The 17,541-nt window shown below is 45.7% G+C and overlaps 1 protein-coding gene across 2 annotated transcripts in view; it reads right to left on the bottom strand.

Annotated features, from left to right (window-relative positions):
* Positions 1-17,541, bottom strand: part of Snx29 (sorting nexin 29) — a 442,208-nt gene that overhangs the window by 345,840 nt on the left and 78,827 nt on the right. For both annotated transcript variants that reach the window (XM_013347415.2, XM_026780573.1), the window contains 3 exons: positions 15,044-15,174; positions 9,044-9,119; positions 7,749-7,831 (listed from right to left, as the gene is read on the bottom strand). In XM_013347415.2, the coding sequence (XP_013202869.1) occupies positions 7,749-7,831; positions 9,044-9,119; positions 15,044-15,174 (290 nt within the window). The remainder of the gene's footprint in view (positions 1-7,748; positions 7,832-9,043; positions 9,120-15,043; positions 15,175-17,541) is intronic.

Below are 17,541 nucleotides of genomic sequence, written 5' to 3'. Positions count from 1 at the left end.
CACTGATTGTTCTTCCAGAGGACCCGGGTTCAATTCCCAGCACCCACATGGCAGCTCACAACTGTCTGAAAATGCAGTTCCACAAGATCTGACACCTTCCCACCAATGTACATAAAATAAAGTTAAATAAATCATTAAAAGTTTAAAAAAAAAACTTAAGAGGAGGATAGCTTACAAACTTTTGGTTGGATGTTCAATGGTTAAAGCCCTAATTATAATATTCTTATGGGAAACCTTGATCCGCTAGGTAAAATTCTTACAAAAAACAGTTTCCAATAGAAAGCTTAAAGCTGCCTAGCAGGTACTCAAACAGGTAAAATATAAAACAACAGGTAAAGTATACAATAATGTATAAATACAGTATATTACTTATAATTCAGCTATGGCAAATGTGTATATTAAATGTAAAACTTATTCTACAACAGTTTTATAAAAAATGCTGTTTATGGCTAAACCTTCTCAGTTTTGGTAGGCAAGATATTAAACTCTTAATTTAAACCAGTAGCCTGTCTGATACAAAAGGGCAGGATTAAAGCTGAAAAATAGTTTGACAAAATATTGACTATGATCAATGTTTCTTATATTAAACAATAGATTCATTGATAATTTTAAGATTGATTCCTGGACAATTGCCTTTGCTCAATTCAAAGGCAAAAACAATAATCTTTCTCCAGATGATCATTGCTACAATTCACACACCTGTATTTTGCTAATATTATAGCAAAAGATCCCTTAAAGGATTTTATGCTAAATTTTACAAATGGCTCTTCCAATTGGAAGAACTGCATATATGGCTAATAATAATAATAATAAAAAGATTATGGAGCGTAACAAGGCTCCTTAAAAGCAACTCATAAAAGTTGCAAGCGGATCCTGATGCAGATGGATCTGACGTGATAACACCAAGCTGACCTTTGCTAAGGCAAGGTGGAAAAGCCCTTGCAATGCATTGTGAAAAAACCCGACCTATGTATATCTGGGGTCGAGGATATGTTTATGCTTTTTCACAGAAAGAAAAAAAAGCTGGACCCCTGATGATGTCGAGGCTCCGGACGTCCCACAGAGGAGTTCCAGAGGCGACTGGGGAGAGGTCCTTGGCCTGGTCTTCCCTGCCCCCCACAGAGAGGAGTGCCTGATAACAGAACCTGCTAGGCCACTCTGCAGGGAGTCCTTCTGCCTCCAGAGTCCAGGGAGACCCACCTGAGATAATTCTTAGGATGTGCTTCAGATAGCTGTATCCAGCTCACCTCACTCAGGAATCCCACCTGCCCTGAAGCACAAATGAATGCTAAGCTGCTTCTGATGCAGACTAAACATCCAACAGTTTTAATCTTTGGGACACAAAACTCATTTTATTAAAATATTAACCCCACTTTACTTAAGAAGGAGGAAGATTGGAGTTTCTGTCACTGTTGCTCAGAGACTGGAACTGGTGGTATTTTTTTTTGTTTGTTTTTGTTTTTCGAGACAGGGTTTCTCTGTAGCTTTGGAGCCTGTCCTGGAACTCCCTTGGTAGACCAGGCTGGCCTCGAACTCACAGAGATCCACCTGCCTCTGCCTCCCGAGTGCTGGGATTACAGGCGTGCACCACCACCGCCCGGCTGAACTGGTGGTATTTGATGAGAACAATGTATGTCATTGTGCTCTTACTGAAATTGATCTAATGATATTTAGAACTGCTTATAGATGTTGAGAAAGGTTTGACACACACTGTAAAATGTTTGGGTTTAATGCATATGCTAAGAATTTTAGATTTAGATCCCTTTTATACTGCCCTAATTGTTGGCAGGCAGCACACGTAATTTTATGTGGAATAGGCATTTAGGAAGGAGGATGTACCTTAGGCCAGACTAAAAGGTGAATACTGGGTTTGGAAAATGCCCTTCCTTCTTGTCTGGACATGGAGTTATTGGTGCCCAAATTATATCATTAGGAGCTACTCACAGTATTTTCATTAATGATAGATGCAGGGGCCCAATGACGGGAGTTAGTGTGGAGTTCTCACCTGAACGCACATCATACAGAGGCTGTACAGGCTGGCTCAACATTGGCATGGTGTCAGGACGAGAATCGCCCTCCACATAGCCTAAGACAGGGTACCCTGTGGTCAAAGACCTGCTTACTTTAGGTCTTGCTAGATACTTTTTATTTGAGGAGCTCCAAGGACGGGGGACTTGTGGCAGAACATCCCCCAACCTAAGACAGAATACTGGGAATCCTAGGACGGGTAAGGGGAGGATAAAGACCTGGTCCCCACTCGACCTAAGAATCATAAGGCACCCCTCTGTTCCCAGGAGAGGTAAATTGCTTCACCATTCGAGAGAAGGGTCTCTCCTTGTCCCAGTCCCTTTTTCTTTAGATCTGACACCAGGGTTGGACTCTGACCTGATGCCCTCCACTTAACAGCTGCCTGTCTTTATAAAAGAAAGGGGGATCTGTTGGGAGCCAATTTCCTCCTAAATTCATTGAAGGAACCATCACCCTGGGGAGTCTACAGAGAACCCCACACCCATAATTGTGTTAGGAATCATTCTATTGACAGAGCCTACCCCACACCCAAATTGGCTGTTAATGGAGAGCTATCTGTTAGCGGAACCCACCCCACATTCCAAACTATCTAGGGAACTAGGTGTGTCAACTTGTGACTTCTTGGCCTAAACTATCTAGGGAACTAGGTGTGTCAACTTGTGACTTCTTGGCCTAAACTATCTAGGGAACTAGGTGTGGCAACTCGTGACTTCTTGGCCTGCAGTGACCTGACCGAAGATAACCTCCTGCCTACGTGACCAACACAGACCACGTGACCAACGTGAACCACATGGCAAGAGCTCAGGCCCCTGTGCCCATTCCCCAACTCCTTACCCTATATAAAGCTATACCCCATCTCTAATAAACGGAGGCTCTGACAAATGTAGCATGGCCTTCTTCTCTCCTAGCCCATTTATCTTCCAGATAGTGCCTCTCCGGGACCCTGGAATAACTGAACTGCCAGACGGGTTATTAACCCTAGACTAGGTAACCCGTCAAGACAATCAACAGGTGTGTTTGCTTCTTTTTGTTCTAGATCTTTCAGATGTGCTGTTAAGTTGTTCGTATAAGATCTCTCTAAAATTTTTTAGTATTCACTTCATGCTATGAGCGTTCCTCTTAGCACAGCTTTCACTGTGCTTCATAAGTTTGGGTTATGTTGTGAATTCATTTTCAATGAATTCTATGAAATCTTTAATTATTTTCTTTTTTTCTGCCTGACCCCAGTGGCATTTCAGTAAAGAGTTATCTGCTTTCCATAAGTTTGTAGACTTTCTGGTGTTTCTGTTGTTTTTAAAATCTAGCTTTAATTGGTGGTGATCTAATAAGATGTAGGGGGTTATTTCAATTATCTTGTACCTAATGAAACTTGCTTTTCAACCAACTATATGGTCAGTTTTGGAGACTGAAGGTGCTGAGAAGGTATGTGCTTCCGTGTTTGGGTGAATGTTCTATAAATAGCTATTACACCCATTTGAGTCATAGTGTCTGTTAGTTCCATCACTTCTTTGTTTAGTTTCTGCCTGGATGACCTGTCTATTGGTGAGAGTGGGGTATTGAAGTCTTCCACTATGAATATGTGAGGGTTGATATGTGACTTAAGCTATGTTTCTTTTACAAATGTTGGTGCCCTAGCATTTGGAGCATGGATGTTAGGGACTGAAATGTTGTTGTGGTGATTTGAAAGAAAATGGCCCCCAAAGGGAGTGGCACTACCAGGAGACAGGGCTTTGCTAGAGTAGGTTTGACCTTGTTGGAGGTATGTCAATGTGAGGAAGGGCTTTGAGATCTCTTTTGCTCAAACTTTCCTTGGTGTGACACTAAGACTGCTTCTTATTGCCTTCTGATTGAATGGAGCCAGTACCATGTCTGCCTGCATGCTCCAAACTCCCTGCCATGATGACAATGGACTGAACCTCTGAAACTGTAAGCGAGCCACCCCAATTAAATATTTTATTTAAGCGGCTGCTATGGTCATGGTGTACCTTCACAGCAATAGAAACCCTAACTAGGACAGTTATCTTGGTGGATTTTTCCATTGATGAGTATGAAGTGCCATTTCGGGTCTCTTTTGAAAATTTTGATTCGAAGTCCATTTTGTTAGATATTAGGATAGCTAAAACAGCTTGCTTGTTAGGTCCTTTGGGGGGGGGAGTATATTTTTCCAACCCTTTACTTTGAGGCAATGTCTGTCTTTAACATTAAGGTATGTTTCTTTTTTTTCGGTTTTTCGAGACAGGGTTTCTCTGTGGTTTTGGAGCCTGTCCTGGAACTAGCTCTTGTAGACCAGGCTGGTCTCGAACTCACAGAGATCCGCCTGCCTCTGCCTCCCGAGTGCTGGGATTAAAGGCGTGCGCCACCACCGCCCGGCTAAGGTATGTTTCTTATATTCAGCAGAAAGATGGTTCCTCTTTTCATATCCATTTCATTAGTCTGTCTTTTTATTGGGGAATTGAGTCCATTGATAATAAGAGATATCAATGACCAATGATTGTTAATACCTGTTATTTTGTTGGTGGGTAGTGGTGGTTGTGTGTGTGTGTGTGTGTGTGTGTGTGTGTGTGTGTGTGTGTGTGTGTTTCCCTTCTTAGGATTTTTTTTTGGTATAAGTTTATTTATCGCCTGTATTTTTGCAGCTGTAGTAGTCCTCCTTGGGTTGGAGCTGTCCTTCTACCTTCTAGAGAGCTGGATTTGTAGATATTGTTTTTGTTCGTTTGATTGTTTGTTTTGTTTTGTTTTTTGAGACACGATTTCTCTGTGGTTTTAAAGCCTGTCCTGGAACTAGCTCTTATAGATCAGGCTGGTCTCAAACTCACAGAGATCCACCTGCCTCTGCCTCCCGAGTGCTGGGATTAAGGGCGTGCGCCACCACAGCCCAGCTGTAGATATTGTTTAAATTTGACTTTATCATGGGATATCTTGTTTTCCTATCTATGGTGATTCAAAGTTTTGCTGGACATAATAATCTGGGCTCTACCTGTGGTCTGCAGGACATCTGCCCAGGCCTTTCTGGCTTTTAGAGTCTCCACTGAAAAGTCAAGTATAATTCTAAGAGGTCTACATTTATAAGCTACTTATTCTTTTTCCCTTGCACATTTTAATATTCTTTCTTTGTTCTGTATGTTTAGTGTTTCAATTAGTATGTGACAAGGGGACTTTATTTTCTGGCCCAATCTATTTAGTATTCTGTAAGCTTCTAGTGCCTGTATAGGCATCTCCTTCTTTAGAAAAATTTTCTTCTGTGATTTTGTTGGAAATATTTTCTGAGCCTTTGAGTCTCTCCTCTTTCCTATTATTCTTAGATTTGGTCTTTTCATAGTGTCCCAGATTTCCTGGATGTTTTGTTTCAGGGATTTTTTTTTTAGATTTAACATTTTCTTTTAAAAAATTTGTTCCTTGACTGACGTAGCTATTTCTGTTATCAATGTCTTCAAGGCCTCTGAATCCCTCTTCCATCTCTTCATCCTGCTGGTGATACTTGCATCTGTGGCTCCTGCTTGTTTACCTAGATTTCCATTTCCAGGATTCCTTCCATTTGTGTTTTCTTATTATATCTATTTCCATGTTCAGGTCTTGAACAGTTTTATTTGTTTCCTTAAATGCTGGTTGTTTGTTTGTTTGTTTGTTTTTTGACTTCTTGGCTTTGAGTGATATTTTTTTCCTTTTCTCCTTATTTTGATTTGTATTCTCCTGGATTTCTTTAAGGGATTTATTCAATTCCTCTTTAAGGACCACTATCATCTTCAAAAAGTTGGTTTTAAGGTCATTTTCTTGTGTTTCAACTGTGTTGGAATATTCAGGGCTTGCTGTAGTAGAATAGTTGGGGTCGGGGTGCCATAGTACCCTGGCTTTTGTTGACTGTGTTCTTACACTGGCATCTAGGCATCTGGGTTTGGAGTGATGAAGGCTAAGTCTTGATTTCTAGTATGTCTTTGTTAGATGGGTGTTTTGCTCCTTGGTTTCTCTTTGATCTTCTGGTTCTTGTGGCCTGGAGTTCTGGAAGTCAGTACCACCTCTAGTCCAGCAGAAAGTTTCTGCCCAAGTTGGGGACTGGGACCCTGTGATAAAAGGGGAAAGGGGACTACAGATATTGTGAGGGGTGGGGGACACAGAGACAAAGTAGAGGAGGTCTGAGGGTGGGCTGCCTATCAGGAGTTCTGGTGGCCAGTGTCGCCTCTGGTCCAGCAGGGAGTCTCTGCATGAGTTTGCCTTCCTATTCTGGCTGAAGTGGCCTGCACCTGAGCAGCAGAGATCCACCCAGGTTGGGGTCAAGGACACAGCAGTTCCCCACATTTCTGAGAACACTGATCCTTACCTTGTTGGAGCAGAGCAGAAAAGAGAGCCCTTCTACATAAACAGCCACCCCAGAAATCAAAAGCCTACCCTACCACCGCCCACAGCTGTCTCCACCAGACACCCAGGGCCAGTTGTGGGTCTACTAATGTCTTCCTTCAGAAGGTCTAGCTGGGAATTCCCAGTGATTGCCTCAAGCCAAAAACGATGAGCAACAACTAGGATTAATATATAAAAACCAGTGTGAATGAAAACAAGACAGGCTGAGTCCCTGCCATGGCACAGATCAGTGTCCTCATGGAAAAGGCACACACCAAGCTGGTGACTCCGTCAGGGACAGAAATGGCATGGGGAGGCTCAGGCCCCAAGAACTGCTGACAGAGAAACCCAATGACATATTCATTGGCTCCATTCCGCACACCACTGAGAGTAGGGGAGACTAAGAAGGGCCATGGAAAACCATACCTGCCCACCATGACAAGACAGGTGGTCCTCACCACAGCTGCTCACCCTGCACAGGTGCAGAGCTCTCATTAGCATTTGTTCCTGTGATGCCAGGGGAACCATGGCATAGGAGCTGAGACTGTGGGAAACCTCAGGGGAGGGCTCACAGCAGGGCAGAGCCTGCAGTTGGGATGCTGGGCCTCATTCCAGGAACAGCAAGTGTTAGAAAACACATGAAGCACCCCAATGACAAAAGTGCTCATGTGCAAACAGAATGGTCCAGAGGTGAAGATCCGGGTGACACAGCATATTTATGCTTCTTGTCCCCTCGGGTAACTATTCCCAAGCAAAAATGGCACCCTGAGATGCAGTTACAAGGGCCTGTAACTTCTCTGGGTGACTGTCTTGCCCCATTGGTAGGAATGAGACAGGTAGAGCTGGTTAAACAAAGAAAACAACTAGGTTGTCTATAGGACAAGAAACAACCTTGGTCTCTGAGGACCACAGAGCCCCACACTAACCCCTTCTGCCAACCTAGTCAGGGGCCCCAGCCCCACCCTCAACCTGCTGACCTAGTCATAGAGAGTCTGCCTTGTTGAACAATTGTTGACTTGTGTGTGTGCGATATAAAACCATTCATGCCCACCCTTCTTCACTGAGTCTCTAAGGCTTCTTCCGGAAGGTAGAACTGGACATGGTTTGCACCATCTGGTCATTTGACTAGTTCATCAGAGTCACAGGGAAACTCAGCTAGAAGAGTTGCAGCTGGCTACATACAGGAGGCAGCTTGGAAACCACAAGGCAGAGGAGGTACCTTCCATCCATTAGCAGACACACCCCCATGCACCTCAATCTGGCCACAGGATCCGACAGTACACAGCAGGCACACACTCACCACCTTCACACCCGCTAGCCAAGCCCACAGGGGTATAGGCATAAGCACAGAGACACTGCTGGCATACACGCCAGACTCACAAACTTACGAACTGTCATGGACTCGGGCATTGAGGCAGATGGTAACAGGCTACTCAGAGGGCTTCCTCGGCCTGGAGAATTGGCTTCCACACTGAGAGAAAGCAGACAGACAGAAGGATGTTATACTCGGCCAAATACACAAGTTCAGTGCTTGCAACACTCACAGGTGAACGTCCCTGGGAATCTACTGGAAAGACAGAAAGCAGCTGCCCCGAGTCAGCCACTCCTCCTTACTGCAGGTGAGCCTGGAGTTTACCGGAAACCCCAGCATGTCCTTTTTAGAATCCTGTCTGTTCTGAGTAACAAGACAACAAGCCAAGTATGGGGCAGTCAGGACCCCTGACCTTGAGGCTAAGTTGGGCATACAGATGGGTAACTTCAATACACCTAATTAAAATCATGAAGGGGGTAATAAGAGTAACAGATGATGGTGATGTTAGGAGACCTCGGTGGCTATGTCCCCTCTGTAAACAACAGTGACACTGGGCCCCTTAGCTTTCTGTCTGGGCTTTTAGTTGGTTGGCTGGCTGGTATTTTTGTTTTGATTTGTTTTTTGTTGTTGTTGCTGCTGCTGTTCTTAACATGGAAGGGATAAGCTTTCTACACTTACAAGCTGCAAGGCAGTAGCCTGAATACTTGACAGCTATGACACCTTTCCCCATAACCTAAATATCCTGTAATACCAGGGCTGACGGACACCATTTACCAACTACTAATGAGCTTTAACTAAGAGGGCTGAGAAGGGATACAGTGTGGCAGCAGAGGCGGAGAGGAGGCAGAGTGCAGATGAGGCGGGGTGGCCGCCGCCTATCCTGCGGGTGGAATCCTGGGCTCTTTGCACACTGTGCAAGCACTCCATCACTGAGTGCCTCCTGCCTATGACACTAGGTCACAGAACAGTTTATCTGTGTGAAATGGCCATCTATGACCCTGACAACTGCACAAACGAGTACCTACATGAGGTCAGGCCTTGGCCTTCCATCCCAACAGGCCCCACCTCTCTCTTTTTTTTTTAATGTATTTATTTATTAAAGATTTCTGTCTCTTCCCCGCCACCGCCTCCCATTTCTCTCCCCCTCCCCCAATCAAGTCCCCCTCCCTCGTCAGCCCAAAGAGCAATCAGGGTTCCCTGCCCTGTGGGAAGTCCAAGGACCACCCACCTCCATCCAGGTCTAGTAAGGTGAGCATCCAAACTGCCTAGGCTCCCACAAAGCCAGTACATGCAGTAGGATCAAAAACTCCACCTCTCTTTAAATGAGAATAAATGCAAATATAAACAGCACATCACGGTCCTGACACTGACCTGAAACGAAGGCCGGGCTCTGGGAGTAGATGGTCCTCTGGTCCTGCCCCATTCTCCAGGCTTCCCACAGGGGCATCTGTGAGAAACCACGCCAAGAAGGTGAGGCTTGACATTCAACTCCATTTTCTCCTGACCATGTGCTCAGCTGCTCCATCAACTGATTTTCAACTCTCTCCACGTACACACTGGAGTTTTCTACTACCCATTTCATCTGCTCGGGCACCGTTAAGGCTTGGCACCAGTAGCTACATATATATGGCTTTTCTTCTCAAAATCCACATCTGGAGCCCAAGACAGAATCTGGTTTTTTGTTAAACAAATTGCTCCTGCTTGTAGTGGACACTAGAGGGCAGCAGGGTCTCACCACTGGTAAAGTCTGCAGCTTTCCACAAAAGCCACTAAGTATTTGGGAAAGGCATTTCCAAAAAGTGAGTCCACAAATCTCTAAAGCAAAGAGGAAAAGGACATTAACGGTGGCAGACGTATTAGCTGCTGCTCGGGTCTCCTTCCAGGCAAACGAAGAAGATCTGCAAGCCCGGGGCTGCACAGCGTCACTCAAGGGAACCCTTGTTCATTCTGACTTCAGAATGAGGCCTCTGGGCCTCTGCTTCTGCCAGGCTTAAGGGACTGCACATTCCACTCACCCCCAACTGTTTCTAGCAGCCCAAGAGCACGGCAAGCCTGGTTTCCATCCCAGGACTCCTCCTTGCTCCCTAGTGGTGTGGTTAAAGCGTGGTTACAGCAGAGTCCCTGCTCCTCACCTTCAGCTCAGCAAGTCTTATGTCTCCTTATGGCCTCTAACTCAAGCTTTTCCTGCCTCAGCCTCAGACTGTTGGAATTACAAGCATGTGCACGTTCAAAATTATGTAACATAATTAAATTTTACATTGTTGTTGTTTTGAGACAGGATTTCACTGTGGCCTGAGCTGGCCTGGCACTCACTATGTAGCTCAGGCTGGCCTCAAACCTGTAACAGTTCTCGTGACCACCTGAGTGCTGGGATCACATATGTGAGCTACCAGGACTTCTTTGACCCCTGCCTGTTATTCTTTTGGTCCCTGCCCTAGCCACGCCCACTCCTTTTAACCTCTGACCTCCGCCCTGCCATCGTCTCTCTCTCTGTGTTCTCTCCTGGTGTACACACGGGCTTTACCCCTCTCCTTCTCTTTCTCTCCTCTCTCCCCCCCCCCCTTTTCTTAATAAACATTCATGGCTATTTCCTGCGTTTATATGTCTGACCCACCGCCACCGCCGCCGACTGTAGCCGCTTGCTCGGGTGCACCGGCGCCCGGCACTGCTGGGACCCGCCCGCCGGGGTTTGCTGTGAGCCAGCCGGGCGGGCGGGGGAACCTTAGGCATATTTTTTAAGAATAAGACTGCCCCTTTTGGAACCCTGCAGTCTACACTCCATAGTTTATACTCTTACCTCTCAAGAGGACAGCTCTCAAACTCTCTCCTTTGGCTGAGATCTCAGCCCTAAATCCTGGTTCCACACTTCTGGCTATCAGAAATGTCTGCTGACACCTCCTCAGGCCCAGCAGCCACCTGAACTTTTGACTGTGCTGACAGCTTAGGGACACCAGCCCTGAGGGCCACCACAGGGCCAGGTGGATCTGCTGCCATTACATGTCCTGCAAAGGCCTGCAGCTTAATCGCCAGTTCATGATACTGAGAAGCAATGGGACTTTAAGAGAAGGACCTGGTTCACTGGGAAATCAGATGCCCAGGCCCTTTCCAGATCTCTGCTTTTCCTGGTCAGCATGAGGTGAGCAGCTTCCTCCACCTTTCATTCCTAACCATGATGCCTCACTGCAAGCCCAAAACAATGGAGCAAACTGAACATGGAATTAAATCACTGAACTTGTGAGCCAAAATATTCCTTTCCTCCCTATAAGTTGATTGTCCCAAGTATTCTGTTACAGTAACATTAACAGGAAGCTGACAAACATAATATCCAAAATCTCCAATATGACCTGAATTATCCCTCACTTGGCTCATGTGCAATGGCACATTGTAGTAATATTTCATTTGTATTTTAATAGATAAAGCTTGCCTAAAGTTCGGAGAATAAAACAGCCCCACCCACTGGTCAGCCTTACAGATAGTGGTGACACACACTTTTAATCCCAACCATATTAGTTTGCCATAGAAACTGGACAGTAGTGGTGTGCGCCTTTAATCCCAGCACTAGAGAGGAATATAAGACGGGAGGAGACAGCTCTCACACACAGTCTCATTCTGAGGATTCAGGAGGCAGGATCACCATTTCAGACTGAAGTAGAGGTCAGAGCCTGTGGCTGGCTGTTTTGCTTTTCTGACAGACACCAATGTCTGTCTCTGGGTTTTTATTAATCGTACCACAGCACAATTCTGGTTAGAAGGCTTGGCATTTTCTAAGGACCCTTCAGTGGGAGACCTCAGTTCAGTCATCCATGCTGCTGAAATTCAGCCATGATTGTCAGTCCATACACAAAGCAAAGCCAAGGCTCCAACACCACACAAAATGAATGGAAATGCATAGCTGGAAAAAAGGCCACTGACACCCAGCTCACATTCCAGATGCAGCACTGACTTGGCATAACTGACCACACACCAGCCCCTCTGTGTGGCTGGCACATATATGTATATGAGTTTGCACTGTGGTGGGCCAGATGTACAGGCACACAAGCATGAGCGGTGTCATCCTCTGGGCCTTCTCTAAAACAACAGCTACTTCCATCTTTATCATGTGTGCAGTAGTAGGACTAGAACATGAACACTGGGCAATGCTCTACCACTAGGCTACACCAACTTCACAGATGAAACAGACTCAAGGACTTCACTGACTTAAAAGGTTCACAGAGTTAGCAAGTGAAGCCTGGCACTGAGTTGAGTCTTCCTAACTTCGGCATGCAAGCTCACAAAGTGAGCTGAAGTACGTTTGTCCTCTCATTTCCTGGCTGTCCTGCCTAGGCACCTCTGTCTGGCCTGTGTCCTCTGTATGGGTATCAATCTCACAACACTATGTATTTTTGCCCTGCAGCATCTCTCCACCATCTGTGCCATCTGCTCATCCATTCAGTAAGGGTTCTCTCAGTACCCCAACCGAGGGCTCAGTAGTGGCCAATGTCAGGGTCAGGGTCATGATGGAGGACTGACATGGTCTTGTACTTATGAACCTCACAGAACAAGAACTGTTCTAGTCACTGAGGTCAGAGGAGTGAGGTCAGTTCTGCAAGGGGACACAGTGTGGGACATGAAGCCTGACCTTTCTGAGAAAGGGGTAGTGCAAAAAAGATATGTGTTGAAAATTTTATTTAAAAAATGCTATTTATCAAGAAAGTTACGTGTTCTAGTCCAGAACTCAGGAGGCAGATGTAGGAGGACTGCCACAAGTTAAAGCCAGCCTGGTCCCATATAATAAGTTCCAGACCAGCCAGGGAGGGCTACATAACAAGACCATCTGAGCTACAACCTGAGGGACGCATGCAGGGTGCAGAAAGTGGGGGGAGCAAGTGAGAAGCAGAGCAGGCCAACAGGGATCAGGGGAGCAGCAAGTGGAAGGAAGTAGGTTACCAGTGCTGGGCACTTAACGGTTACAGCAATGACAGCAAACTGTACCCCAAGTGCTGGCAGAGGTTTGGAGCACAGGAATGATGCAGTCTGACTGTGTTCTCCATAGCTGCTCTGATAGTAAAAGAACAGGCACAAACAGGGACAAAAGGAAAAGGTGCAGACTTATTGAGAAGGAGGACACCAGGGCCAGCCACCCAGCCACACAGTAAGACACAGAGAAAGAAATAAAGAAAGGCATACAGAAATAGAGAAAGGGAAAAGCCCAGAGGCAAAAGGTAGATGGGATAATTTAAGAAAAGCTGGCAAGAAACAAAACAAGTTAAGGCCGGGTATTTATAAGCAAGAATTAATAATAATAATGTGTGATTTATTTATTTAATATTTATTTATTTATTTATTTATTTAGGAGCTGGGTGGCGAGTCTCCCAAAAAAGCAAAAAAACAAAACAAAACAAAAAAAAACATCACACCACACAACCCTGGCAAGAAGTGACAGTCAGACACATGGGATGTGGCAGCATTCAGAAAGCATTCACATTCTATACATTTCTCCTTTACACAGGTTATGGATGAAAAGATAGCCTGGGCCATGGCTGTTAGTACAAGTCAGAACCCTAGCTACTTGGGAGGCTTGTGCAGGAAGATAGCTGGTAAAAGCCAACATGAGTGGCCAGAGTGAAACACTGTCCAAAATAAAAAACTACTGGGTTGTCAAGATCACTGAGTAGGTAAAGTCACCTGTAACTCCAGTGCCAGGGGATCCAATGCGCTCTTCTGGCCACCATGGACACATAACATATATTGCACTCATGTAGGCACACACATACACACACAAAATTGAAAAGAATTTTAAAGGCTACTGATGTATTCCTTTAATCCCAGCATTCAGGAGGCAGAGACAGGGACATCTCTGAGAGTTTGAAGCTAGCCCATCTACATGGTAAGCTCTGGGCCAGCTAGATCTACACAGCGAAACTCTATCTTAGGAAAAAAATTTAATTAAAAGCTACAAAAAAAAAAATACCAGGCAGTGGTGGTATACGCATTTAGTTCCAACACTCGGGAGGCAGTGGCAGGCAGATCTCTGTGAGTTCAAGGCCAGCCTGGTCTACAGAGCAAGTTCCAGGGCAACCAAGGCTACACAGAGAAACACTATCTAGAAAAAAAAATAAAGTAAAATAAAAATAAAAAATAATAAGGATATAGTTTAGTGGTAGGGCACATGTATAGCATGCTCAAGGCCTTGGCTCAATCCTCAGTGCTGCCACAAATAAAGATGCCCTCTGTCTCCTCCCTGAACATAAAACTTCAGGTGGGATTTCCCTTCCGATCCCATGGCCTAAAACCATATACTCAGCAGAAAAGCTAAATGCTGAACAAAGAACACCCTGCACCCCACATGCCATGTGACCCGATGCAGCCACCTGTCAACTACCACAGCATCTTGACTGCCAAGAATAATCTGCCTTCCCAGAGGACTCCAAAGTCTATCATGTCAGACCACAGTATTATGTGGCAGTCAGTCCTTGTACTTGTCTGAATGAGACCTAGCACCCAAAGGTGCAGGTATTTAATACGTGATCCTCAGTGGTGGTGCTGTTTGGAGAGGCTATGGGGAGTGTAGCCTTGCTGAAGGAAGTACAACACTGGGCAGGCTTTGAGAATGTAAAGCCTTACCCATTACCAGATCGTTCTTTCCACTCTTTGCTCAGGATGATGACATGAGCTCTCCACTTCCTTCTCTGATGGTCATCATGCCTGCTGCCATGCCTCCCACCATGATGGGCTCTTACCCCTCCGAACCAAAAGTCAAAACAAACTCTTTCTTCCATAAGCTCCTTTTCATGGTGTTTTATCACAGCAATAGAAAACGAGTCAATACACTCCTCAACTTAACAAGCGACTCCAAAAGCTAAAAGTAAGGATAAAGAATCTAAAGGATGTCAGACCCAATGGGAATGCAGGGTTAGAAGGCCACATGCTTCAGTGAGCTGAGAAATGCCCTCAGATAAACTGACCATCTCTAAACCGCCACCAATAGGCAGTGCCAATGTAGACACAGCAGAGAAAGGAGAAAAATGCATAGGAGCCTTTACAAGATCCAGGTGCCGTCTCGCATCTCCCAAGTGCAAAATAATGGTCACTATTTGTTGTTAACTTTAATATGGCTAAGTTGAGCAACAAACTGTTGGGGCAAGCATGTGAGTCCCCTTAGGGTCTTGCCAACCACTTCACCCTGGAGCTCTCAGCCGGAGTATCTGTAAACACCCAGTTCTATAGGAGACCCCTTAAGCTACTACTTACTTCTGAGTGTCCACAAGCTATGCTTGCCCTGAGCCCCAGATCTCCTAGATTACATTCCTACCTGTACAGATAACTGAAAATCCCCATCTGGTCCTTGGAGCAAAATCTCTTACTGGAGAAGAGAGGACAGGAAGCACTCACCTGTTGCAACATAGGAGCCCACTCCACTGACAGGGAAGAGGACGTCAGTGTCGGCATCAGCATCTCCATGGAGCACCTGCAGTGGGGCCCAGCCATGCACCTGGGGGAGGCAGGCATTCCCATCCAGCGGTCTAAAGAGAAAAAATGTAGCTGCAAGACAGGGTCTTAGTCTTATCACAACTCTTCAAGTTCCAAGGTCTAGATGGGGCTAAAACAGAATAAGCCATGAGCTGGGAGTCAGCACCACAGAGCCCAGTCAGACCTCATGTGCTCTTTTACCAGAGCTTCCTGTGCTCAGCACAGGGGTAAAGAGCCAGCAAACGGCTGTGATGCTCTCATAGGGCTTATAGTCTGGAAGAGGACCCAGACATCAATCACAACATCCTACAAGAAGATGGAGGCTCAGTTCTGAAGTGTGGAGCAGGCAGGAAAGCTGAGGAGGAAGACCCTTTTAGAAAAGGGAGAATTGTAGAGGGACACACCTATAACCCAACACTTGGGAGGTCAAGGCCGCTGTGCTGTGTTTGTACAGCTCAACACACCACCAGCTTGGATTCTTGCTTTGGCTTGATTTGGTTGTGTATTTTTGTCCAAGAGTTTTTGGTTTTTAACTTGTTTGAGAGACAGGGCTAGCTGATTTAGAACTCTGTACACATAGCTGAGATTACCTTGACCTTCTTCACACAATCATTACTATGCACTACATTAGAACAAAAAGAGACTCAACAGATCAAAATCACACCTACTACATCAAGTAAGGAAAGGGAGGAGAAAAAGAAAAGTCTCATTATATAATTAAAATTTTTATTAATTTTTAAAGATTTATGTATATGGGTTTTTTTCCCTGTGTGTATCTCTCTCTATGTACCACGTGCATGCAGTACCCACAGAGGCTAGTAGACATCAGATCCTCTAGAACCAGAGTCACAGATGGCTGCTGTTATGTCCAAAGTGGGTCCCTAAAGTGACAGTCTGGTTCAGCTCAGGCCGGACTCTGAGTTAAGCAAAAGCACCCTAAACAGTATTTCTCGGAACCTTGTGAAGCCGGTTTCTGTTTGTCAGGAAGTCACTACTTCCCTTCTCTGTCCCTACAGGCAATGGGGCATCTAGTTTCCTATTAAAGCATACCCTGGCCCAGGCTCCCTCCCAGTCTCTTCAGAGACTGGTGAGGCTTTCCCAGCCTTTTGCTATTCTCTATGCCCCAAGCGATAACCATCGCACTCCTGAATTTCCCCAACTTTTCTTTCTACCCATGGGGTAGTCCATGGTGGCTTCACTGAGTTCTCATAGCTGTGAAACTGGTCCTCTGGAGGAGCAGCCAGTGCTCTTAATCAATAAGCCATCTGTTTCCCAAGCCCCAAATCATGTAACTTAGCAGGCCTGGTGAGAGGCTGCCCAGCCAGGGCCACATGACAAGGTCCCTGTTTCACAGTCACATTGTTCCATGGTGCAGTGCTTGCATGTACTAAGCTCCAGATTTCGTCTGCAGTGGCACAGAGAGAGACCCTGATCACAAGCATGGTGGCTAACACCTGTAATCCCAAGCTCATGAGGCATAGGCAAGAGGGTGGGATGAATTCAAAGCCAACTTGAGCTAGACTGTGAGACCCTGTCTCACAACAGCATCTCCTGTCCAAGGTCACTGGTCATTCTCAACAGCGCGAAGGCTGAGGCCTTCCAAACCAAATCACAATGGTGTCCAGTCTCCTGCATGAAGAAGCCTCTACACTTTAGGGCACAGGATGAGACGTTTTCTCTGTAAACATTTTAGACTGTGGCACACACTTCTAGGTGGCTGTTTCTTTATAAATCTTTAAAATGCACTAACCAAACCTAGCTGGGATGATCACTGGGTAAGAAACCCAGGGAACAGTCCTCACAGTATCTTACCAATGAACTGTTTTCCTTCTGTGGCTAGCACAGGGTGGAATAAGAGAGGGACAGTTCCTGCCCTGGACCACATGGCCACTGACCCCCAAGTGTTAGGTAAACAGAGTTGTGTCTCTAGGCTATTAGAACCACCCTCCTGGGGCTCTGATGCAATGGGTGGCTGTCAGGTGTTCCCTAAAAGGGCAGGCCAACTGACTTGTCCAAAATTGAGTCTAGGCCCAGCTCAACCTGGACTGTAGGAGAACATTTGGCAGTTAGACAAAAGCCAGCATTCCTCAGGAACTTGTGAGGCCATTCTACCAAAAAGAACCACTTCCCTCACCTCCAAGAAAGGGACCTATGGTTCTCCATCCAATTAATGCAGACCTATAGTGCCTCTCAGCATTCCAAAGTCCATGCTAGCACCCTAGTTGCCTCCCCCCGCCCAGCCTTTTCAGCTACTCACCCTTCTTACAGCCTGGTCATTCTGACTCCCTCTCCTGCTTCTCTCACTGTGTTTCTGTTATTCTTTATCCCTTGTTGTTCTCCCCTCTCTCAGATAGCTCTGGCCATGATCAATCTACTTTCTCTCTCTGCTCAAGACTCTTGCAGATGCCTCTGACTGTCCT

This window comes from Microtus ochrogaster, chromosome 7, assembly GCF_000317375.1.
Source record: "Microtus ochrogaster isolate Prairie Vole_2 chromosome 7, MicOch1.0, whole genome shotgun sequence".
Taxonomy (NCBI): Eukaryota; Metazoa; Chordata; class Mammalia; order Rodentia; family Cricetidae; genus Microtus; species Microtus ochrogaster.
The sequence above is the reverse complement of the archived record's forward strand: the minus strand, read 5'-3'. Positions and strand labels throughout refer to the sequence as shown.